Raw genomic sequence first — 24,398 nt, forward strand, 5'->3', positions numbered from 1 at the left:
TAGAATGTTCGACACTCCTTTACACCGAGTTGTAAAATCAGAACCCTACTCACCTAACTCACAGCAGTGTACTCAGGATTACTCAGTTGACGAGTTTCAATGTGGCAGGATGTTTCAGAAGGTAAAGGGGCCTGCTCCCAGGACGGATAGCCTTAGTTCAATCCCCAGGGCCCACATGGTAGGAAGAGAGAACGACTCCAAAAAGTTGCCCTCTGACTTACACTTGAGCAGTACAGCATGTGTGCCCCTTCCCCCAAATAAAGAAGAAAATGTCTTTTAAAATAAGGTAAGTGCTAAGAACAAGCCGAGGAGAGTAAAGGATCGCCACCAAGTGTACCTTAAGAAGCCTTACCGTCACCTAAGCACTAGGGTGTGCACATCTTTATCCCCCGCTGTCTGGCCATGGCTTTCTGATAACTTTTGAGTCTGTATCGTGAATTCAAGTCTATACTGTTGAGACTGACTCTATTGCTCTTCCCAGGACATTGAAGGTTTCAAGATGTCGAGGTTGTCGTCTCCTAAGAGTTCAACCCGTTACAATAGCCAGCCTGCCTGTGCTTCTTTTTCTTTTCTCCTTTCTTTCTGTTAAAGCTTTTAAAAATGGCTAGTAAAATGGACCGACCATTTGTTACATGAACCATTAAATACATCCTTGTTTGTGCAACACATTTTCAGGACTCTTGTCGTTTCACACTTAAACTCTGGGAAACATCTCTCCACTTAGCTGAGCCCTGTCAGTCAGTACGTCCCTATCTGTTTCTATGAACTTGAGTGCTAAGATACTTTGCATATGGTATATATCTGTGCATATGTGCATAGTATATATGTCTATGCATATAGCATGTCTATGCATACGCACATAGTATGTCTATGCATACGCACATAGTATGTTTATGCATATGCACATAGTATGTCTATGCATACGCACATAGTATGTCTATGCATATGCACATAGTATGTCTATGCATATGCACATAGTGTATGTCTATGCATATGCACATAGTATATGCCTGTGCATATGCACATAGTATACATCTATGCATATGCACATAGTATGTCTATGCATATATATCGTATGTCTATGTCTATGCATGTGTGTGTAGTATGTCTATGCACATAGTATATATCTGTGCATAGGTATATAGTATATGCCTATGCCCATGCATAAATTATGTCTGTCTTTGCATACATAACATCTATGCACACAGTATGTGTCTGTGTCTATGCATATACAGAAAGTATGTCTATACACATAGTACGTCTATGCATGTGCCTAAGGTATGTTGTCTATGTCTATGCATATGTAGTATGTCTATGCATATAGTATATGATTATGTCTAGCATATGAACATAGTACATATCTTTCGGTATTGGTTTCTTTTACTCAACACTGTCCTCAAAGTTCATCCACACTGCAGCATATGCTGAAACACTTCCTTCCCTTTAAAGAGCTGAATACTACATTGTTGTACATAGAACCCACCTTCGCTTTCTTTAAAAAGTTGTTCTTTGAACAGTGAGTAAGAGCACTGACTATTCTTCCAGAGGACAATTCCAAGGAACCACATGGCGGCTCACAACCATCTGAACTGGGATTCGATGCCCTGTTCTGGTGTGTCTGAAGACAGCTACAGTATTCATATAAATACAATTAAAAAATTGTTCTTTGGACTTATGTTCTGTGTTTGGGTGCTTGCATGTGTGTATGTGTATCCCACGCATGCCTGGTGACTGAATAGGTCAGAAGAGGGCATTAAGTCCCCTGGAACTGGACTCCCGGTTGGTTGTGAATCACCACAGTGGTACTTGGAATTGAACTTGGGTCCTCTGCAAGAGCAACAAATGCTCTTAACCACTGAACCATCTCTCCAGCCTCTTTAGCCACTCATTTGGTGGACGCTGTCTTTGTTACTTTTACATCTCTGTGGGCAAATCCCTAACGAATTCCTAGCAACTTAAGAGGAGAGAGGTCCGGGTTGGGTCACAGTCCACAGAATGTGGTCCATCATCGGGATAACGAAAGCACAGCAACTGGGGCAGCTCCAAGCAGAGAGGCGGGAGTGTGAGCAGATCAGGGAGCATGGAATCTGGGCTGTGACCAAGAGCGAGGACTATTACAAGCATCATCGTCGAACGTCTGCCCTTGAGATCCACTTGTTAGACCACTACGGCTAAAGTGTCACAACTTTTACAGATTGTGCCACCAAGCAGAGGCCAAGGGTCCAAACAAGTTTATGAGCAACATCTCCAGTGCCAAGTATGCATGGGAGCACTTAGATTGCTCAACCTTGGGGCTATTTTAAACCTGCTATGACGGCGGTACATTTATCCTATTTCGTCTGTTTAGTTAGTTTTGTGGAAGACAGGGTTTCTCTGTGCAGCCCTGGCTTCCCTGGAACCCACTCTGTAGAGCAGACGAGCTTCAGACTCAGATACCTCAGATACTTCAGAGCTCTAGGAGTTCAAGGCCAGTCTGGACTACATATCAAGGTCTGAGCCAGCCAGGGCTACATAGTTAGATGTCTTAACAACAACAACAACAACAAAAAGGTGCTACAACATATCTACTTAGTACACATAAAGGTATTGGCGAACAAGAAACACAAGAGAATAAACAAATAAATAACACAATGATCGTTATAAATCTTATTAATGATGTGGCATACTCTACAATTAAAAGGGAGAGCTTGGCAGGATGGCGTTTAAAAGGTATGATCTAATTGCATGTTGCCCATAAGAGGTTCATCTTTTAATATAAATAGAGTAATAAAGACATATATACATCTAAAAGGTAAGCGTGGGAAAGGATAGACCATGCAAACAGTAACCAAAAGAGAGTAGAATTGGGCTGGAGAGATGGCTCAGCGGTTAAGAGCACCCGACTGCTCTTCCAGAGGTCCTGAGTTCAATTCCCAGCAACCACATGATGGCTCACAACCATCTGTAAAGAGATCCGATGCCCTCTTCTGGTGTGTCTGAAGACAGCTACAGTGTACTTATATATAATAAATAATCTTAAAAAAATTATTAAAAAAAAAGAGAGTAGAATGGCTGAACATACTGTTGCATGATTATATCGCAGCACTATGACAGAGACAGGAAGATCCCCACAAATTTCAGGCCAGCGGAGCTTGCATCCTAAGTTACGGGGAGGCAAAGCTACACTGCAAGACCCTGTCTCAAAACAAACAAAAGTAAAGAGGGATGGGGAAGAGCTGTGTTACTATTGTGTGAATCAAGTTCGAATCTTGCCTCCGCTTATATCCGTTGCGCAGACTGACAACCATTATCAGTCATCTCGCTATTTGGCTAAATCAAAGAAAATCCTTCCATTTTGGAGACCCCAATCCGCGTCCTGTAGAAACCGGCCCCAATCAGATACTGCCGCGCATAGGCGTGGTGTATCTAGGGACTTGTAGTCCACGCGGCGGAACTCGTAGTCCCGGCAGGCACCGCGGTAGCCTCCGCGGGTCTACGTGGCTCGGCAGTCTGCGCCTGCGCAGGCAGGTGGGGCAAGATGGCTGCGGTGCGAGGCGTGCGAGTTGTCGGAACCTCACCCGGACTCTTGCTGGGGAGAGGGATGCGGGCCTTCCTGCTACTGTTGTGCCTTGCAGCCCGCGGAGGCGCGCTCTATTTCCACATAGGAGAGACAGAGAAGAAGTGCTTCATTGAGGAGATTCCGGACGAGACCATGGTCATCGGTGCGGGGGCGAAGGGAAGCGTTTGGGACAAGTCAGTCGTACTGGGGCGGGGGGATGCAACCCGTTCGGGGTAGCTAGCCTGGCACTGTCCTTTCGGCCGCAAACTCGGCACCTCTTTGAGCTTTTCTCATCTTCCCTTTTCCGCCTGTCTCCAGGAAATTACCGGACGCAGCTGTATGACAAACAGCGGGAGGAGTACCAGCCAGCCACTCCTGGGCTTGGTATGTTCGTGGAAGTAAAAGACCCCGAGGACAAGGTGAGCTGCCCCTTACCCGCTCCCGGCCCTGCGTCAAGCAAGCTCCGGTACTTCTTTGTTAGTTTCCGTATCCGTTCGATCGAGAAAGATAGTTGGTGTTGTGGGAAGATGCTGGATCTTCTCCACGAACTTGGGCCGCGGTTGCAGGACAGGTGCTGTTCTCAACTTCTCAGTGACTCCCCCAATCCAGTTACTGGCCTTGAAGCACTTCCCTAGCCTGTAAAATGGAAGCTCACTTCCTCTAGCGATAAGTGTATTAATTGCAGTGATGGATATTAAAAAGTTGGTAATCTTAAAGGTGTTATTTAGACCTTAATTTCATAAACCAGAGCACGTTCCAAAAAGGGGTACCTTTCAGGTTGTACAAATAATGTTTTAAAGACAAAAAGCAAAATAGTTTGTTGTCACTAACCATCAGTGTAGTTGTAGAAGTTACTTGTTATCACCTTTCAATCCCAACACTAGGGAGGCAGAGGCCAGCCTGATCTACAGAGTGAGTTTCAGGACAGCCAGTGCTACACAGAGAAACCCTTGTCTCGAGAAACCAAAACAAGCAAACAAAAAAGCATTTGTAGTTCTTGTTCAGAATCAGAGTTCGACTCCCGGCATACACATCATGGCTCACATCAACTCATAGGCATGGACATGAAGCACATATAATAAGGCAGAACACTCATACACATAAAGGAAAAAACAATACTTAAAAAAAATTAACAGACATTAAAAAGCAAAAGACAACAACAACAACAAAAAAAAACCCTGGCAACATGATGCTGTTAACTGCAGTCCCCGGAAGGCAGAGGCAGGCCAGCTCCACCTTAGAGGCCAGCCTGGGCTACTAACCCTGAAAGAGCTAACAGTGGATACGGAGCAGTCCTTCTGGGGAGCAGTCACTTGCCAGCCTGATGTCAGACTCTTCAACCCTGCCCCAGATAGTTCTCCAGGATTGTTTCATAATTGCGGCTGAGTTCCTTTGGATCTGTTAGTGCTGCGACATGCCCAGCTCTTCTTGCAGACTTTTGTGGTACTTGGAACCTTTATCGCCATTTTTTAAACCTCCCAGCAGCATCACTGACTGAGACTCCTCCCTGTTATCTGTAGGTCATCCTGGCCCGGCAGTATGGCTCTGAGGGCAGGTTCACATTCACCTCCCACACCCCGGGTGAGCACCAGATCTGTCTTCACTCAAATTCTACCAAGTTCTCCCTCTTTGCTGGAGGGATGCTGGTAAGTGGATCCATGGGCGACCAAAGGCTTTCAGGCAGTGTACCCCGCTTAGGACTGGGGACTCTGACTGTCAGTGTGGCAGATACTGGATTTTGTGCCTTTTAAAGCCATTGGATTTCCAGTGGACATACAGGGCACAGTGACTGATCAATTTGTATAGCCGTCCCTTACGACCTTAATAGTGTGCTTCTCTACAGTGTATACATACCCTGCCGTATATTTATCGTCTCTAGATTACTTATAATCCCTAATGCAGTGTTAGTGATATATATGGCATATGACTTGATCTAGAGAAGGACCAAAAAGTCCTCATACTCAGTGCAAATGTGCATGTTTTTTGAGTCCGTGTTTTTGCTTTTTGACGTTTTCCTGGTCTCCGGAAGCCACCGATACAAAGGACAAACGTCAGTCAGAGTGTGAGCCCAAGCTCATTATGTTTGCTTGTCTACCTGGGGCCCCATCGCATTGAGGGGGTCTCACTGTGTGAGCTGAATTTAAAAAAAACAAAAAACAACAACAAAGGAGAGAGAGGAGCAGCTGCCAGTCGAAGGCAGTGGGCCTGCCTCACCTTCTCACTCTTCCGTCCCCAGAGAGTTCACCTTGACATCCAAGTGGGCGAACACGCGAACGACTATGCGGAAATCGCAGCCAAAGACAAGCTGAGTGAACTGCAGCTGAGAGTCCGACAGCTGGTGGAGCAGGTGGAGCAGATCCAAAAGGAGCAGAACTACCAGCGGGTGAGTGCCTGGCCAGCCAGCGGCAAGCTTGTCAGACAGGAGTCGCAGGAAAGATTCATTATGGAAGCCCATATCATTTACCTGTGCCAGAGTGCAGGTCTAAAAAGTCCATTTGTAATCGAGCCACAGACTTGAAAAAGCCTGGCATCACAGTAAATCACAGTGACAAACAGGAGAACAGCATGGTAATTAATACCAGCACTTTAGGAGCCGTTCTAAAGGTTCTGGGTGCTCCCCAGAATCAAAAGCCTCTGAATTTTTCGTGCAGGAACCAGATAGATACCATGAATGAATTGTAGTTGACCGGCAGTGACCCATCTAAACAGGAAAAGTTATACAGTGTCTGCTACAGCCTCCGTGCAGTAAAGGCAGCCCTGAGACTTTAGCTCCCCGCCTTACCCTTCCCCCATTTTTTTAGTTTTTTGAGACAGGGTTTCTCTGTGTCCTGGAACTTGCTTTGTAGTCATGGAACTGGCCTTGAATTCACAGAGATTCATCTGTCTCTGTCTCCCGAGTGCTGGGATTAAAGACATGCACCACCACTGGCTGATATGAGACCACATTATAAAGAAGGAAAACAAACACAAGCAGAAAAACCGTAAACCAAACAAACCTTGTCCAGCCCACCAGTTTGCATTCTGAATATATGAGCAGATTGAAAGAACCAGACAGAAGTCCACACTAAGCACTCCAGGACACCACTGTCACTTGGAGCTGTCACCACCACCTTCCCTCTCCTCTAGGTATCAGGAAGGGTCAAGTGAGGACTGTATCTGACAGATGGACAGACAGACTTAGGAGAAATGCATTAGTCTGCTGGCAGTCATCTGACTGTTGCCGCCGAAGGTAGTCCCCACAGGCATCTGGCCACACTTTGGGCAGAGTGGGTGGCTCTGGGGCATCTTTGCAAGCTGGGAACACAGCGGTTCCAGCAGTCTTGAACTACTAAGCCTTGCCATTTTTTCCCAACAGTGGCGAGAGGAGCGCTTCAGACAAACCAGCGAAAGCACCAACCAGCGAGTGCTGTGGTGGTCCATCCTGCAGACTCTCATCCTCGTGGCCATCGGCGTCTGGCAGATGCGGCACCTCAAGAGCTTTTTTGAAGCCAAGAAGTTGGTGTAGCTGTCCCAAGCCTCACAGGCAATCTTTCTTCCAGGCTGTGGGAAAAGGACCTGGAGCCAGTTCCTCTCTGGGAGGACAACTGGTTTTCAGCCATAGATGTTCTGGAGGAGAGAGGGACTGCAATCATGTCCCCATTCCTCAGGCTCAAGTGGAGGACGGCAACCGGCTGGCTAATGCTAAGCAGGCAGTGGGACCAGCCTTCCCCACCTCCACCTCTGGACCTTCTGCAGTAATCACTCGGGGGCCGGTGATGCCCTTGGTGTCTCAGTGTTACTGATCAGGGATGTGGGTTGCTGTCTGGGGTAGGTTTCGGGAGGGAAGTGGGTGGGCCAGCAAGCTGATTTTCCTTGTCTTCCTTTGTTAATGTGGGATTTTGAGCAGGTCAGGGTGCATCAGTGACTCCTTGCTATTCCAGAAACTTGCTTTTCCTGCCTTTGGCTTAGAACCAGCCTGCTAACCTAAGGTGTGTTTGTGTGTCAGTTTAAGGGTGTGGAGGGGTTGCAGTGCACGAAAGGGGCCCAGAGGTTGATTTTAGTTTTTCACAGTTGTCCTTTCAGGGCTTAGCAGCCGGTATCAAACCAAGCAGAGACTTTGGTGCTGGTTGGAGACAGAGCCTACAGAGTCTTAGTTACTGAGTTTATTTTCAATGAGTGTGGGTTTGTTACATTGGTTTCCCAATTAAAAAAAAAAAAGACGAAGAAGAAAGACTTGTCCTGTGCATGGTTACTCTCGGGTGTGATGGTGCATGGACTCGAGAATGGAACAAGGCCAGACATGGTGTGCACAACTTTAATCTCAGCACTCAGGAGGCAGAGGCAGGTGTACCTCCGAGCCTGGTCTACAGAGCAAGTCCAGGACAGCCAGGGCTGTTACACAGAGAAACCCTGTCTGGAAAAAACAAAAGGAGAGGAAGGGAAGAATATCTCCAGTGGGCACAGGGCCTCACATTCCAGAGTCTTCACCTGAACATCGCGCTCTCCATCCTTGCGTGTTTCTCGTAGCAGGCACGAGCTGGTGGGTTCCTCTGACTCTGCAGAGCTGCTTGTATTCTTCTCATCGGGGCTTGATGGGGCTTTGAGAGGAAGCCAAGTGCTGTCCTTACGGCACTCATCGAGAGTACTCAGGATGAACATGACCAATAACTGAACACTGTGGTTTAAAATGAGTCAATTTGGGTTTTGATGTAAAATTTAGTTCCTTGAGATTTAGAGGGACAGATCACATGACTGTCTCATCACCTCATTGCCCTACCTAATTGGACTCTGCAGGAGGTCAATCCTGCCTTTAAGATCTGCCACATCAGACTGGAGACATAGCTCAGTGGTTAAGAGCACTGACTGATCTTCCAGAGGTCTCGAGTTTATTTCCCAGCAACCACATGGTGGCTCACAACCATCTGTAATGGATTTGATGCCCTCTTTTGGTGTGTCTGCAGACAGCTACAGTGTACTCCTATAGGTTAAATAAATCATATTTTTAAAAATGTTAGAAATACCAAGTCATGTAAAAATTGTCCAGATTTCGCCTTAGAAATCCCTGAGCTGGGGGTTGGGGATTTAGCTCAGCGGTAGAGCACTTGCCTAGCAAGCGCAAGGCCCTGGGTTCGGTCCCCAGCTCCGAAAAATCAAAAAAAACAAAAACAAAAACAACAACAAAAAAAAGAAATCCCTGAGCTGGGGTTGGGATTTAGCTCAGTGGTAGAGCGCTTGCCTAGGAAGTGCAAGGCCCTGGGTTCGGTCCCCAGCTCGGGGGGAAGAAAAAGAAACCCTGAGCTGTCAAGATGAGTCTGGGTGAGAGTGAGTAGACTATTCCACTTTCTGTTATCAACTCCATTACTCCATTACCATTTCCAAAGAGCTAGGTATGCTGGAGCAATGTGGACCTGAAAGCAAATAGTTCATAGACAGACCCAGGTCCCCCCCCCACACACACACACACAGGCAGAGACAGTTTCTGGTGTGGGATGCAGAGCCCCAGGGTGAGAAACGATTGAATTGTATGTGTCAGGGTTTTTTTTTTTTTTTAGACAGGGGACCGAACCCAGGGCCTTGCGCTTCCTAGGTAAGCGCTCTACCACTGAGCTAAATCCCCAGCCCCATGTGTCAGGGTTTGATTGTGGGGAGGGGAGTTAACATTAAAGATGAAATACGTGGGGTTGGGGATTTAGCTCTGTGGTAGAGCACTTGCCTAGGAAGCGCAAGGTCCTGGGTTCGGTCCTCAGCTCCGAAAAAAAGAACTGAAAAAAAACAAAAAAACAAAAAAACAATTAACTTCTCAACCAGTAGTGAAGATCTATGTTTAAACAATATACTTGAGATCATTGTGCTTGGAAAAACGATTATGCAGACAAATCCTGTGCCTCAGTTCTTTCAACTTTACGGTGGAAATAATACCTATTCCTAAAGACTGAATTTTTATTTAGTAGTAAAGAATTTAGAATAATAATGACTAGCACAAAGTAGGACTTAATAACTGCTAGGTACTTATTAGAATATTGAGTTTTGCCTGAAAGAAGAGCAGTCATTGAGTCTAGTAACCGCTTCTCTTCTCCCAGGTTGGAAGTGGCGAAGCATGAGGGTCAGTCAGGGAGTGGTTAAATTAACACAGGCAAATCGGGAGCTCCACTTCCTGTTCCTTCAGTTCTCTAGTTGGACGACAGCATTTACACGGTAGTGACTGTGCCAAGCACGCACCAAATGGATTTACGTTTCCTACAATGACCATACAGAGTAAGAACAATTCATGTACCCAAGTGCTGAAACAGTCACAGAAAAATTGACTCGTCTCAGCGTTGTTGAATTATCAGAGCAGTGTTTGAAGTACAGTCTTCCGAGATCAGCTCTGAATCATGAACTGGATCTTGTGCTCCAAGTGTACATGCTTACTCTGCTGGTGGGCTGACCGTAGGAACGCTGGGATGCTACCAGCCTTCATTGGGAGGGGTTGGGGGGAGGATGTACCTTATCCCAGATGTGCTGTTCTGGAGTACAGGTCTAGCCCCAGCTAGTCTCTTGCTTGTTTGCTGGCCTTTGACTTGGGTGAAGGGAGGGAGTTCCCTTTCTTGTGACATCCAGTGGGTCCTTGTAGATAGTGAGAAGTTAGGTCCCCGCCATCGTTTTGTTTTTTTCCAGGCAACGGAACCTTATAGGCTGCGGCTCTGAGGTGCAGCCGGCGCGGTCGGAGGAACGGACCGGGCGGACCAGGGGGCGGGCCGGGGGCGGAGACGCCGCGTAGGCTGGGCAGGCCCGGCGGCGGGACTGGGAGCCGGAGCCCCATGTCCTGCTGTGTCCCGCCACGATGTTGCCCTCCCGGAGGAAAGCGGCGCAGCTGCCCTGGGAGGATGGCAGGTGAGCGGTGGAAGCCGGCAGGAGCCGCGTCCCCCTGGGTGCCATTCCTTTTCCCGGCCTCCTGCAGAATCTAGTAGCCCGACGCCGTCGCATCTGGGTTTCTGGGGGTCACCCTGAGTGTTCGTGTTTCTCTGAGGGGCGTCATTGGCATTGTCTCCGTAGCTCTCTTTTCTGCGCGTCCCTGTGTCTGGGCTTCTGCCTCGGGTTCTCTATTAATTTTTTTTGTTTGGACCTCGAGCTAGTCCAGTTGTTCTCAACCTATGGGTCGCGGCCCCCTTGAGTTGCGTAGCAGATGTTTATATTACGATTCGTAACAATAACAAATTTGCAGGTATGGAATAACAACGAAATTTATGGTTGGAGGCCACCATAACATGAGGAATTGTATAAAAAGACTGCAGCAGCAGGGAGGCTGAGATCTACTGATCTAGCCCCTTTCTCTCATGTGTCTTTTGTGTGTTTCTGCATCTATGTTTTCATGCAGCTGCTGATTCTGTTCACTTCTTACAGCGGATCTCACTGTGTTGTGGTGCTGAGGGCCTTTCTTTCTTTCTTCCTTTCTTTCTTTCTTTGTTTTTTTTTTTTTTTCTGTCTGTCTGCCCTGTCATATCTATGTGACTTCAGATCCCGTCCCTTTCCTTCATGTTCTCTCATACTTTGCGACTGGCAGGGAAGATCACACCAGACAGAGCTTCCTGTGTTCTCTTCCTGGTTGGTTAGCCATTGCCTGTCTTATACTAGACACACCCAGTAGTTCATTTCGTGTTCTGTTGTACTTATGCGGGCCCTGCTTTGAGTGTTAGGTGTGAGTCTGGCTCGAACCTGAGTTTAAGATATTTCTCACTGAAACAGAATGGGGGAGGTGATTTTCCTGCCTAGATTTATGGGGGCATTACACTTTAGGCTTGAAATATGCTTCTTGTCCCCATTTTCTTTCCCCAGACACACGTTGATGCATATTCACTTAATGAATGGCACATTTGCTAGATATCGGAAGACTCTGGGCTTTAGTGGGCACAATTTTTTTGGGGGGGGCTGTTTTTGTTTTTTTCAGATTTGGTGTTAAAAAGTGACAGTAACATAATAGAAAAATAGCTAATGGTGGCCAAAAATAGACCACTTGATTTTTCTGACCTTGGTTATCCATCTCTGAAAATGAATATCATCATATCTAGTTGGAAGTGCTCATTGAAGAATGGTGAAGATTGTATATAGGGAAAATAGAGGAGAGTTGCCATCTTCTCATCATTTTCTGTTATCATGTTCTTAGAAAAATAGATTGATATCCGTTCTGCGCTTTTGACACAGCAGCATAGATCCGAGCAACAAATATAAAGTAGTGTAGTAGCCGGGTCGTAGTGCTAGCAAGAGCCTGCTTGGGTTTGAAGCGCCCCTAACTAGCCTTAGGCAGTGATTGATAAAGGAGAGACCGTCCCTTTTCTAAATAGTTCCTGAGAACCTGAGTGTGGGAGCAGCCACGACTGCAGTTCTGGAGACTACCACCAGGTGGCACCAGTAGTATCTCGGTGTTCAGTATCGCTAGAGATAGAATTGGGACCCTCAGTGGTTTTGGCCTTTAGAGCAAAGAACGAGAATGAACTTCGGCACACGATCTTCGTAGAAGGGGCAGGTTGCATTGAAGAACCAGCTTTAGAAAGCATATGGACCTTCCAGGCCATGCCTTACTCCTGGATAATGGTCATTGTTTATTCCCCCCAAAGGAGGTCTTTTACCCATTGTTCACCTTGTAAGTCTCAATCCCGCTCCCAGAAAGAGCCCAGAGTGCAAGAAGGAATCTGTAAAGGTTCCAGGCTTGTGAGACCATTTGCAGGTCTGGGCTCTACTGCTCCACAGTGGAAACCATCACCACAGGACAGTGGGGGGTAAGTCAGAAACCCTGTGAGGGGAACCCTACCGGCCACCTCTCAGCTGCATGTGGGACCTGGGCCTGGCTTCAGGGCTGCTGGCTTCCAGATTTGCAGTTGTGTCCTTAGAGAAAGGCAGGCATGGATGTGGCTCCAGTGTTTGCCTTGAAGCATGCTTGGGTTTCTTTAACCCTTCCCCTAACTCAATTGACGAGCTCTTTTCTGTCTGGCTGGGCCTGAGGCCACCAATGAAAACCTGACATGTTCTGAAAGTAGGATCATGCAGCCCATCTCACTCGAGTGCTGTAAAGAGGGAAGGAAGTACCAGGTACCCTGGGAACACAAAGCAGAGAGCGTGGCGGGGGCAGTGATGGGTATGACGTGGACCTTGGCCTTGCAAGATTGGTAGAAGACTGCCAAGCAGATAAAATAAGGGGATATCTCGTAGGAGAAAAAGGCGCGTAGGAATGGGCTGTAGCAGGAAAGAGTGTGGCAAGTGGAAAGGCCTTGTGTTACCCTGAATGAGAGTGAACGGTTATGAGAAACTGGAGATTTGACAAAATCACAGAGCGCCTCGACAGTGTATTCTGCCTGTTAGACTAAGGGTTTGGGCATTAATCTTGCAAGCAGAGGCAGAACATCGCAAGGACCAGTAGGCCAGACCATCACGGGCGGTGAGCTTAGGAGGAAGCGTCTACAAGACCTAAGAGCCAATTCTTGACCCTTAGAGGTTATAAAGTAGGTTCCTTTGCTGGTCGCTTGTGCAGGGGCAGGGGGAGTTGGAGAGGAAGCCTCCTTAGGTTCTTACAACCTTTCCTGGTATCCCCAGAAACTTCCAGAACAGGGACAAAGGTGAATTCCACTGCTTCTTTTTTGCCTCTTTGGTTGTTTTTGAAATAGTCTCACTGTGTAACCCAGTTTGGCCTTGAACACAGAATCCACCCTGGCCACTGTGTAAAGCTTTTCACCTGTTTTTTTGTTTTGTTTTGTTTTGTTTTTTTGGTAGGATTTTGTTTTGTTTTGTTTTTGTTTTGTTTGTTTGTTTTTAGTAATTGTTAAACTAAAGAGCAGTTTCCCAGACACCCAGTGTTTGAGATATTTAGTATTTGACCAGGTTCTTAAATTAGAATATAGGTGCTGAACCCTGTCCTTTCTTCATGTCGTCCTATGGGCTATCCTGTGCTCTGCCACTATCCCTTTAGACCTTACACTGGGCAGTTTTGAGCTTCCTAGACTAACTATTTGCGGTTTTGCTTGGGGCTTATTGTTAGTACACACCCATTCTTGGGGGTGCTTTCTGGGCACCTTAGCAGCGCGACAAAGTAACTTTTTCTGCTGGGGTGGATTTTCTGGAGAATACGTTTGGAATTTGGAAATCAGTGGTTGTATCTCTCTAAGCTGGAACCTCTCCCACTGGCTCAGGACTTGAAGATACTGTCCTAGGGAGACACAGATATGAAACAATGAGCCCGTCCCTTCCTCTGAGTGCTCCACCGGGACTCCAGCAGGATGCCAGAAGTCAGTGAATGACTGGGGCAGCCCTGACTGCTCTGACTGGTCTGAGAGGGTCCCAGCAGGTAGCACAGGCTGGGCCTACAGGGGCAATAGACTGATCACGTGTGGAAGTAGCATGCGCAAAAACATTAAACACTGCTTCTGCACTAATTCCCGGTATTCAGGGGAGGCCAGTCATTTGGGCCTACATGTGAGGAGGCCAGGGAAGGGTCCTGAGAGGATCTCAGCTAGCCCCGTTCACCTGACCTCCTTCCTGCTCTTACCTCAGGGCCAGGCTGCTTCCTGGAGGCCTCCGCCGGAAATGCTCCATCTTCCACCTCTTCATTGCCTTTCTCCTGTTGGTCTTCTTCTCCCTGCTCTGGCTGCAGCTCAGCTGTTCTGGAGATGTGGCCCAGGTGACCAGGGGACAAGGGCAGGAGACCTCGGGTCCACCCCGAGCTTGCCCCCCAGAGCCGCCCCCTGAGCACTGGGAAGAAGACGAGTCATGGGGGCCTCACCGCTTGGCAGTGCTGGTGCCCTTTCGGGAACGCTTTGAGGAGCTGCTGGTCTTTGTGCCCCACATGCACCGCTTCCTAAGCAGGAAGAAGATCCAGCACCACATCTATGTGCTCAACCAGGTGGATCACTTCAGGTGAGGAGCAGCTCCTGAGCCTGCACCACTCATCCCAGTGCCTCTCTCTCCTTGCCCTCAGTTCCCAGTGCCTGTGCCTCTCGCTCAGGGCTCGGGCCTGTAAGGGGCTACTGCGAGTAAGGGCCAGATGGTGGGAGGAGGAGGCCATTCTGACTGGGTATAGTGGGAGTGGGGTGGGTCCTGGTCTAAAGTCTGCTTCAGAGAGAGAGATCACTGTTTGTGGAATGTTGAGTAAGGATATTGAGAAGTAGTAATGCAGGGTTTCTGGAGGAGCCTGCCTCAGTCCTGCCGTCTCCACTCACCTTCCAGCAGTCCCTGTCCCAGGATCTCTGGGACTGTCTCTTCCATTGTAGCCTTGGACTCTTGTCCCCTCTCAGGACAGTGCTCCCTCTGGCCACAGGACCCCTTTTCTGCACATCTCCTCCCCCTCTCAGGACAGTGCTCCCTCTGGCCACAGGACCCCTTTTCTGCACATCTCCTCCCCCTCTCAGGACAGTGCTCCCTCTGGCCACAGGACCCCTTTTCTGCACATCTCCTCCCCCTCTCAGGACAGTGCTCCCTCCGGCCACAGGGCCCCTCTTCTGCACATCTGCTCTTCCTCCTCGTGATTCATATCAGCACTCAGAGATAACTCCTCTTAACAGGCAAGAGTTTCGAGGCAAGGCGACGCAGTAGATAAAGGTGTTTGCCACCAAGCCTGGTGACCCCACGTGTTGGAGGGAGAGGCCTGACTCTTACAATTTCTCCTTTGATGTCCACCACTCTGTAACTTACTGATATTCTAAGTTAATGTCTTAAAAGAGGGAGCCAGGAATGGTGGCACCGCCTTTAATCCCAGCACTGGAGAGGCAGAGGCAGGTGGATCTCAGCCTGGTCTACAGAGCGAGTTCCAGGCTAGCCAAGGCTATACAGAGACACCCTATCTTTTAAAAACAAAACAAAACACAAAAGCAAAGAAAAGGGAGGGTTGGGAGGGGAACACCCATGGGGAAGGGGGGGGAGGGGGAGGGTATGTTTGCCGGAAACCGGGAAAGGGAATAACACTCGAAATGTAAATAAGAAATACTCAAGTTAATAATAAAAAAAAAAAAAAAAAGGAAAAAAAAAAAAAAAGAAAGGAAAGGAAAGAAAGAAAAAAAAAGGAGAAAGACTTCTTTGATATATCCATTGCTGTTACCCTACTTTTTTTTTTTTTTTTTTTTTGAGCTGGGACCGAACCAGGGCCTTGCGCTTCCTAGGCAAGCGCTCTACCACTGAGCTAAATCCCCAACCCTTGTTACCCTACTTCTTTCTTCCTTCCCTTTCATTTTTCAAGGCATTCCCCCTCTGCCTCTCTGTCTCTCTCTGTCTCTCACTGTCTCTCTTCCTCCTCCTCTTCCTCCTCTTCTTCCTCCCGGCTTCCATATGATCACTCCCTCTGGCTGTCAAGTTCCACCTTAGATGCTGCCTGCCATTCTGGCCCTCCTGGCCCTGTCGATGAGGATCGCTACCCACCTGCCCTGCCAGTTTCCATTTCAGTGCCCGGCTTGACTTGCTTGAGAACAGGGATTTGTTTCTCACTGCTATTTCTTTCATGAAATTTTGAACATTTTCTGGCATAAACCCTTGTGCGGCAAGCCGAGGGGACAGTGTTGCACAGTGAAGTCAGTGCTGGGTGGTGACAGTGAAGAAGCTCTCATGCGTAGCCAGGGCTCGAGCTAGGTTGATGACCAAGCCTGCTTCGTCTACCTGGCATCATTTACCTTGTGTAGGTTCAATCGGGCAGCACTCATCAATGTGGGCTTCCTGGAGAGCAGCAACAGCACAGACTACATCGCCATGCACGATGTGGACCTACTCCCTCTCAATGAGGAGCTGGACTATGGCTTCCCGGAGGCTGGGCCCTTCCATGTGGCTTCCCCAGAGCTCCACCCTCTCTACCACTACAAGACCTATGTGGGTGGCATTCTGCTGCTGTCCAAACAGCACTACCAGCTGGTGAGGCCCAGCCCCACACGCTCTGCTCGCTTGCTGGGGATCCTCCCCATCATGGGTCCAGGCCAGTGGGAGGGTAGAGCAGCCTTCCTGGGGCCCAGCACATGGAGCCTTGCCAGAGCCTGACAGGGCATGTGCAAGGGAACCAGAAGTAAGTGCATTAGCCAGGGGGAGCTCTGCTGTGACCACAGAAGTCCCAGTGTCAGCTGGCCACAGGCAGCCAGAAATGGGAGAGCCTACAGAACCTCCCTCCCTGCAACGTTACCGGGTCTTCCTTTGTCTTCCCAGGCCTCGGTGCTGCTACCCTACAGTCCTCTTGTGCGAGAGGCTGTGTAGCTACAGCCCGTAAAACGTGGCCTGGTTGGTGGGAGATGGAGTCCCTTCCTCCCCAGAAGTCTAGACAGGAGTCCCACACTAAAGCATTTTGTCTCTGGAGGGGACCCAGGCACACAGGTGGGGAGGAGAGGACCAGAGTGGCTTTTCTCTGTCCTCCATGGCTGAAGCCAGTTTTGTAGGTGAAGCCCCCTAGCAGATGCCAATCAACAGTGTTAAAGAGCCAGTTGTCCCTCAAAGACAGGAAGAGACCTGGGCAGTGCCATCTCAGGAGAAATGGAGTTGAGAGGAAGTGAAAAGTAGCAGTCAGCAGTCTTTGCCCTCTGAAGAGAGCCACACTTGAGACACTAGTCATATACTTGTTCAACGCCCTGTTAGAAGCAGGGCGGGACTAAGACATGCTGAGGCTTCCCCTCGACCCCACGCTCCCACCACAGAAGTGAGGGGACCTCGCAGCGCCCTGTATCCACTCAGAACAGTCAGAGCAGGAAGAAGAAAGGGGGCCGGCTGGCTGGGCTCAGACTTGGTTCTCCCGAGCAGTAGGAGACCAGAGTGCACCCCTGGGAGGAGGGGGCATGTGACAGACACTGCCTGTCTTTGTGTCAGTGCAACGGGATGTCCAACCGCTTCTGGGGCTGGGGCCGAGAGGACGATGAATTCTACCGGCGCATCAAAGGAGCTGGTCTCCAGGTAAGGCAGGCTCCTTGCATGTCCCAAGGTTCCCTTTATTGCTGCATCAGAATTCTTGGGGTCCCCCGGGGTCTGATCCCTGCCTTTACCCCGACTCCCAGGTCTCATCCAGTCCTGTGCTCTCATTAGAGTCTCCTCTCCTACAGGATGGCTCCTAAGAGCCTCTGCCTACAGCAGCTAGGAGGATCCCAGAGGAGTTAGTGGTAAGGGCCAAGACTACAAGAGAGGCAGCCTGACTGACGCCTGCATTCTTTGTTCTCCTTAGCTTTTCCGCCCCTCGGGGATCACAACTGGGTACCAGACATTTCGCCACTTGCATGACCCAGCCTGGCGGAAGAGGGACCAGAAACGCATTGCGGCTCAAAAACAGGTGCTGTCTAGTCTTCTCAGTGGAGTGGTGAGGGATAGGTAGGAACCAGTGGGCCTAGTCATTTCACCAAGTTCCCCTTTGGCCAAACGGCGCCTTTCCCCCATGCTGGGCCCAGGCCACTCAACAGGCATTCTGCATAGCACCTTGCCCTGTTTGATGGAGCTATGTGGATCTGGGCACCATGAATCAGCCCAGACCTCAGAGGCTTAGCCCCAGTACCTGTATTATCCCACGTAGAAGCCTGTGTTTTCCTTACTGAGGGGTACAGGCCTGGGCAGCATGTCAGCCTCTCTTTAATGGAGACGTGAACACTGGTGCCATGAAGCATGGGTTCACGTTCTCTCCTTCTCTTCTTTCTAGGAACAGTTCAAGGTGGACCGGGAGGGAGGCCTGAACACTGTGAAGTACCGGGTGGATTCCCGCACGGCACTGTCTGTAGGAGGGGCCCCCTGCACTGTTCTCAATGTCATGCTGGACTGCGATAAGACAGCCACTCCATGGTGCACGTTTGGCTGAGAGCTAAACTGTGAGGAAGCTTAAGCTTCCAGACCTCAATGCTGCTCAGGCTCAGGAAACCTCAGGCCTTAGGCCCAGCTCAAGAGATGCAGAGAAGCCTGAAGGAGTAGCTGGCCAGTCTTCAGCAGCCTGCTCCCCAGAGCCAGGGGGGACAGGTCAGGACACAGGCAGACCTGGGATGCTGCTGGAAAAATTTGTCAGAGAGGATGGAGCTGTGACTCTTGACTGACCTTCTCCACCCTGCTTACCCTGCTCTGCCTGCCCACTCGTGCTGAGGCCTGAGGCAATGAAAAGGTGGAGCAGGACAACCTCAGCAGGGACAAGTGCTCCTCCGGAAGAACAGCCTCATGAAGATGTAGTCAGAAGCTGCCACACCGCCAGTGTGTATGGCAGTTGCTATTAGGAGACTTAGAACGGCAGAAGGCAGAACACAAGCCCTGGTCAAAGGAGTGGCTGATACTAGCTGTAGCTGGTGCCACCGCGGAGGAACCAGGGCACCGGATCTCACTTTTCAAAAGAAATTAGAATGCTGGATTCTTAAGCAGAATTTCTTGATTTTTTTTTTTTTTAAAAATGGCAGCATGCCCTGTCTCACAGGGCAGTTGACAGGGGCTGGGGTCCACCTAGGAGAGAATGGGGGACAAGAGATGCAGAGAACGGACCGCAAGACAGGCGGTCTGATCAAGCTGACGTTTTTTAATTTTTCTCAGGCAGAAGTTACACTGGTAGAAGCAGGACATGGGGTGGGGTTAAGTAACCACAGAGGAATGAGCTTGGCTCAATGAACAGGATGTTGGGGTGTAAATCGGTTGGCGGAAGGAACAGTACAGGGAAGGTTGCTTAGTGACCTGACCATCAGCGCTAAGCGACCTAACGACAAGATTTATATCTGTGTTTTAAATTAAAGCAGCGTTGCAGGCTTAAGTATGGTTGCTTAGGTCTAGCATGGGGCTGCTCCCAACAGCAGCCCCTGACTAAAGCTTTGAAAAGCTATGCAGGCCAAACAATGTTTTATGGGCCACAGGTCTGTCACCTTTGATTGATCAGAGGGGATGGACTGGGCTCGGGGGAAGGCGGCAGGTGTGGGTGGGCAGAAAAGCCAAAGGCCGGTTTCCTGTTCGTCCCTGACCATCCCGGCTCATGGGCAGCCCCCTTGCTACCGCTGGGAAGCCTGACTCGATTCTGGCTTTGTCTGGTTGGGCTGATGTGGTGCTCCATCCGGCCTCATTAGGAAATAGGCAGAAGGAAGAGAGGTAACTGAAGAAGTAGAACCATAGGACCTGATGGGCTGGGGACAGGACAGCTCAGAAGGGAGCCATGTTCCTGAGGTAGAAGAAACTACAGAGTCCGTATTCTCACAGCTGGTAGGAAGGGTGGGTGTTGAGGCAGAGCATGGGACTGGGGAGTACCTGGGGAAACCTAGTGTTAATCCTCTAGTCGAGAAGAATAAGACCACTACCACGATTTTTGAGCTGAATTTGAAGCCAGCTTTATTAAATATCGGCCAGGTATCTGTTTTGGTCAAGCGGGGACCGCTGGTTAGAGGCACGTTGTCCTACAGCTCTCTAACTCAAGCTCAGACTGGAAGCAGAAGGTTAGCTCACATCTAGCACCACATGAGTAGGGGAATGAGCAGCTGTGTAGACAGGGTCCAAGCAAGGCTTGCCTCACTGGGAGCGGGAGAGAAGCAGTGCATACACACCCAGAATGCCGCAGAAGGAACGGGCTGCAGTCCAGGGCTGAGAGGGTAGAATTCACAGTTTGCTTCAAGACTCGGGGTGTCTTCCGCCCTGCTGTATGCGGTTGGGCGGACTGTGAACCGCACAACCTGAGTGTAAGTTCAGCAAGAGGCTGAGATGGACCAGGCAAGGCTTCAGGTTCCATAGGGACAGAGCCTCAGCCACTGCAGTGAGAGGCACAGAGCCGTGGTGGCCGAGAGCTCTAGTCCTCTCATCTTGGATTTACATGTCCCCTTGAGCAATTACTCATGCCTCCTGGGGGTGGTGGACACAGATGTGACAGCCAAGCCCTGAGCTCTGTATGGACCTGGCATGCAGAAACACCTGAAAAGGGGAGGGTCCCGTCTACCTGTTCTGGGGCTGTGGGACCAGAGAAGGAGGGCCAAGAAGAGACTCTCCAGGCCCATATTCCCCTTGATTTCCCCAGCACAGTGTCATTGTGCTGTGGACGGCCCTGGCAGGAGCTGATGCAGCCCACGTCTGTAGCCTCCTTCCTTGCTCCCTATTCTCTCCCATTCCTGGAGAGTGGAATAGTCCTGGACCCTGGTGAGCCAAGGTTGAAGCAGATGAAATCTGCCTCTGTTTTCCTTGCCTGCGTTATGCACTCATGATCAGCAAACATTCCTAATCTGCTACTGGGGATGTGGATAGACTATGCCAGGACATGTGCCTACTAGCCAGTGTGGGTGAGGGAATACTGACTGTCATTCAGAGGGCAATCGCCACCTCTCTTCCTGTATTAGGGCTCCCTAGTGAGACAGCTGATAGAATGAATGAGCATATGTGGGACTTATTAAAGTGACTTACAGGCTGAGGCCTGGCTAGTCCAACAATGGCTATCTGCCAAGAATCTAATAGTCGCTCAGTACACAAGGCCGGATGGCTCAGCTGGCCTTCAGTCTGTGGTGGAATCCCAAAGAATTAGGTTCTAATATCAGCAAAGGACTACCTCAGCAGCAGGACAGACTGACTTACCAGCAAGAGTGAGGACAAACAGGCCCAAAACAAAGATTCCTACTTTTACATAGGCTGCCACCAGAAGGTGTGGCTGAAATTCATGGGGGGGGGGGTTCCTCCTAACTCAAAGGATCCAGTCAAGAAAAATCCAGCTGAGCGTTGATGGCCCAGACCTTTAATCCCAGAGGCAGGCAGATCTCTGAGTTTGAAGCCAGCCTGGTCAACAAAATGAGTTCCAGGACAGTCAGGGCTACACAGAGAAACCTATCAACAATAAAATAAGAAGAGAAAAATCCCATACAGGTGTGCCCAGTGGCTTGGGTTTTAGTTAATTCCAGGCGTTAGTCAATTTTGCAACCAAGAGCAGCCATCACACTACCTAGGAGCTAGGGGCTGTTTATTTTTGTATATTGAGGCATAAACAGGCAATAAAGAGGCTTACCTGACAGGCACCGTGGCTTGGGATCGGCCTCCCTGGTACCCACCCCCAGAGCCCGTGACAGGTGTCCCAGCCTCCTTCCTTGATCACCTCCTGCTTCTCCGTGGGGGAAGGCATGCAAGGAGGGCTGCCACTGCCCCACCTCTGGGAAGAAAGCTGGCCACAGGAGGTGCAAGGTATTGGGCCCCATGGCTCTTCTGCCTCAAAGATGATTGTTTTGACTGCTGGGGAGGCAGTGAACTGAGGGACAATGAAGAGACATCAGGGTGCCCCAGAGTGTTGCACAGTGAGAGGCTACACAAATCTGTGGTGGGCTCATTGGTGGAGCAGCATCTTGTTAGAATGAGGAAAGCTTCCAGAGGGGCGAATCTACACATACGAAGGGGCTGGAGAGGACACTAGGATCAGGAGCCTGGGAGTGGTTGTTTGCACCCCCCAGACCCTCCAGAGTTAGGGAGCTGGGCAGAGGAAAGGCTGGGTAAGTTGTGATCTGGGTTGGCCACACTAAGCAACTTATTTTTTATTCCAAGAGTGCAGGGTTTTCTCTTCTCACAGAATCTGGGCAGATTTCAATCCGTGTCCTAGACAGATCATTTGAGGTTTAACAATCCAATGTAAGGGCTGGGCATGGTGGTGCATGCCTTTAACCCCAGCACTTGAGAGGCAGATCTCTGAGTTAAAGGCCAGCCTGGTCTACAGGGTGAGTTTCAGGAGAACCAAGACTTTACAAAGAAACCCTGTCCTGTAAAACAACAAAAAGGACCCGGGCCGGACCGCAGGGTGGGTTTTTGGAAGCAATGAAGCCAAGAAGACACAGTGAAGTGGCATGGAGAGAGATGGGAGGTCCCGAGTCAGCAGCTGCTGCTCCTGGCTCTCACAGGGTTAACTGTACAGGCCAGAGCCCTCCTCGACAGTGTGCACTCCTCAATGGACCTCCACAACACCAAGTGGATGCACATAGCCTCTGTGTCCTCCCTTCCCCTGTCGAACAATTGAAGTTGATTTTGCTTATGGTTCTAGGAGCTCAGAAGTTCAGGAGTGTGGTGCTTGCACCTGAAGGCCTTTAAAAAAAAAAAAAAAGTATTTTTTTCAGCCAAGTACTGGTACAAGACTAGACTCAGCACTAGAGAGGCTGAGGCAAGTGGAGGTCTGTGAGTTCAAGGCCAGCTCGCTCTATGGAGTAAGTTCCAGGACAGCCAGAGCTACATAGGGAGACCCTTTCTTGAATGCCCCCCCAATTTAAAAAAGTTTTTTCTATGATGTGTGAGTTTCTAAATTCCTTGACAATTTCATGCATGCATACAATGACTATATATTCCCACTACTAACATCGTATCTTCTTTTTCTAACTTGATAACTCACTAAATCCAACTGGTGCTGCTCATATGTGCGTGTGGGTGTTGGGAGGGCATCCACTGGAACACGGGAAACCTCCCATTGTCCATACCCTCAAAGAATGATTCTTCCCCAGAAGTTACCAACTACCAAAAGCCCCTCAGCATGAAGGAGACTTGGAGATCACCCACCCTGTCTGTGGGTGAATTTTAGCTGGCTTGATCTTGCGTAGGTCTTGTTCTATGCCATGCCCGGAAGAGAGCATTTCACACTACTCCAGCCCTTGCAGTCTTTCCTCTGCCTGTTCCTCAAAGTTCCCTAAGCCTTAGCAGGGGTGAGGAAGGCTAGGGATTATAAAGACGGCCCATTTAAAGCTGAGCGCTCCATCTGGTCTTCCCAGCACTTCGACCAGTTAGTATGTGTGTTTGACATATATGACACATATTTGACACATATGACAATTCCACAGTGTGGCCATTTTGCAAAATAACACTAACAGTGGCAGGTTTTGTCCTAAGGAGTACCAGACATGAGATCCCCCTCCTGTGAACCAGAGAGTGGTGAGTTACTCCGTAACACTCAGGCCAGTATTGCACCAATGGACACATCTTACCCGGCAGGTCAGTATTGTGGCATGTATTGTCCAGCACACATGTACCAACCTGCATAGCACCTCTGACACTAGCACGGGGGAGGAAGTTTCCCAGTCCCTTAGAGCCAAAGTGTGCGGTGTTCTTCAGCAATAAGGCCTTATCATGTAGCTATGGCCGTAACCATTGTTGTTTCAGAGGCTTCTGGGGCCTCCCTGGCCAACAGCGGGTAAGGAGGAATCTCATGCCTTCCACTCCAGTTACTGTTCAGGGACCCGTGCCTGCTGCCACTGGCATTGTGTGCACCTATGCAAGCTATCCATGTAAGCTCCTTCCTTTTTTTTTTTTTTTTTTTTTTTTTTTTTTTTTTTTTTGGAGCTGGGGACCCAACCCAGGGCCTTGCGCTTCCCTAGGCAAGCGCTCTACCACTGAGCTAAATCCCCAACCCCGAAGCTCCTTCCTTAAAGTTACATTTTGAAGTCAGCTTACTAAATAGTGGGTTTCATAGCATCTTTTCACATGTCCTTAATTTAGATTAGCATACCCACTCATCTCTGCCATCGCCACTTAACCCTTTAATCTCTGCTATTCCCCCATTTTTATCACATTGCATGCATTCTACTATCCCTCCAACCAACTATATTTTCCATTCAGTTGTGAGCTGGTGGGCTTCCATATTGGCTTTTGTTTGTTTATTAAGATAGGGTTTCTCAGGGTTGGAGATTTAGCTCAGTGGTAGAGCGCTTGTCTAGCAAATGCAAGGCCCTGGGTTCGGTCCCCAGCTCCAAAAAAAAGAAAAAGAAAAAAACAAAACAAAAAAGATAGGGTTTCTCTGGGTAGCCTTGGCTATCCTGGAACTCAGTCTGTAGACCAGGCTGGCCTTGATCCCACAGAAATCTACCTGCCTTTGCCTCTCAAGGACTAGGGTTAAAGGACTGCAACACCACACTCGACTCCCTTTGGGTCAACCCTGCTTCTACCCGATTTCCCCATATTTCTATTCTTTTCCTTGCCTAAGCCTTTCCACCCACAATATTTGTCTTAGGATTTCTTT

The 24,398-nt window shown here is 49.2% G+C and overlaps 2 protein-coding genes across 2 annotated transcripts; both read left to right on the forward strand.

Moving 5' to 3' along the window:
- Positions 1 to 3,481: 3,481 nt before the first annotated feature.
- Positions 3,482 to 7,748, forward strand: Tmed9 (transmembrane p24 trafficking protein 9). The gene is made up of 5 exons (XM_032884892.1): positions 3,482 to 3,701; positions 3,857 to 3,957; positions 5,059 to 5,184; positions 5,775 to 5,921; positions 6,894 to 7,748. Exons 1-5 carry the CDS (start codon positions 3,518 to 3,520, stop codon positions 7,041 to 7,043), a joined length of 708 nt encoding a protein of 235 aa, XP_032740783.1. The 5' UTR covers positions 3,482 to 3,517; the 3' UTR covers positions 7,044 to 7,748.
- A 2,506-nt stretch (positions 7,749 to 10,254) lies between these two features.
- Positions 10,255 to 18,831, forward strand: B4galt7 (beta-1,4-galactosyltransferase 7). Its single transcript, XM_032884914.1, has 6 exons — positions 10,255 to 10,390; positions 14,039 to 14,401; positions 16,153 to 16,378; positions 17,315 to 17,398; positions 17,664 to 17,768; positions 18,129 to 18,831. Exons 1-6 carry the CDS (start codon positions 10,341 to 10,343, stop codon positions 18,282 to 18,284), a joined length of 984 nt encoding a protein of 327 aa, XP_032740805.1. The 5' UTR covers positions 10,255 to 10,340; the 3' UTR covers positions 18,285 to 18,831.
- The last annotated feature ends 5,567 nt before the right edge of the window (positions 18,832 to 24,398 follow it).

The sequence above is a fragment of the Rattus rattus genome, chromosome 14 (assembly GCF_011064425.1).
Source record: "Rattus rattus isolate New Zealand chromosome 14, Rrattus_CSIRO_v1, whole genome shotgun sequence".
NCBI classification, from domain to species: Eukaryota; Metazoa; Chordata; class Mammalia; order Rodentia; family Muridae; genus Rattus; species Rattus rattus.

Coding starts and splice junctions, on each gene's coding strand:
- B4galt7 (XM_032884914.1), top strand. CDS start 10,341: ATGTTGCCCTCCCGGAGGAAAGCGGCGCAGCTGCCCTGGGAGGATGGC. Junction 14,402..16,152: donor AACCAGGTGGATCACTTCAG/GTGAGGAGCAGC, acceptor TACCTTGTGTAG/GTTCAATCGGGCAGCACTCA. Junction 17,399..17,663: donor TCAAAGGAGCTGGTCTCCAG/GTAAGGCAGGCT, acceptor TGTTCTCCTTAG/CTTTTCCGCCCCTCGGGGAT.
- Tmed9 (XM_032884892.1), top strand. CDS start 3,518: ATGGCTGCGGTGCGAGGCGTGCGAGTTGTCGGAACCTCACCCGGACTC. Junction 3,702..3,856: donor GGACGAGACCATGGTCATCG/GTGCGGGGGCGA, acceptor GCCTGTCTCCAG/GAAATTACCGGACGCAGCTG. Junction 5,922..6,893: donor AGGAGCAGAACTACCAGCGG/GTGAGTGCCTGG, acceptor TTTTCCCAACAG/TGGCGAGAGGAGCGCTTCAG.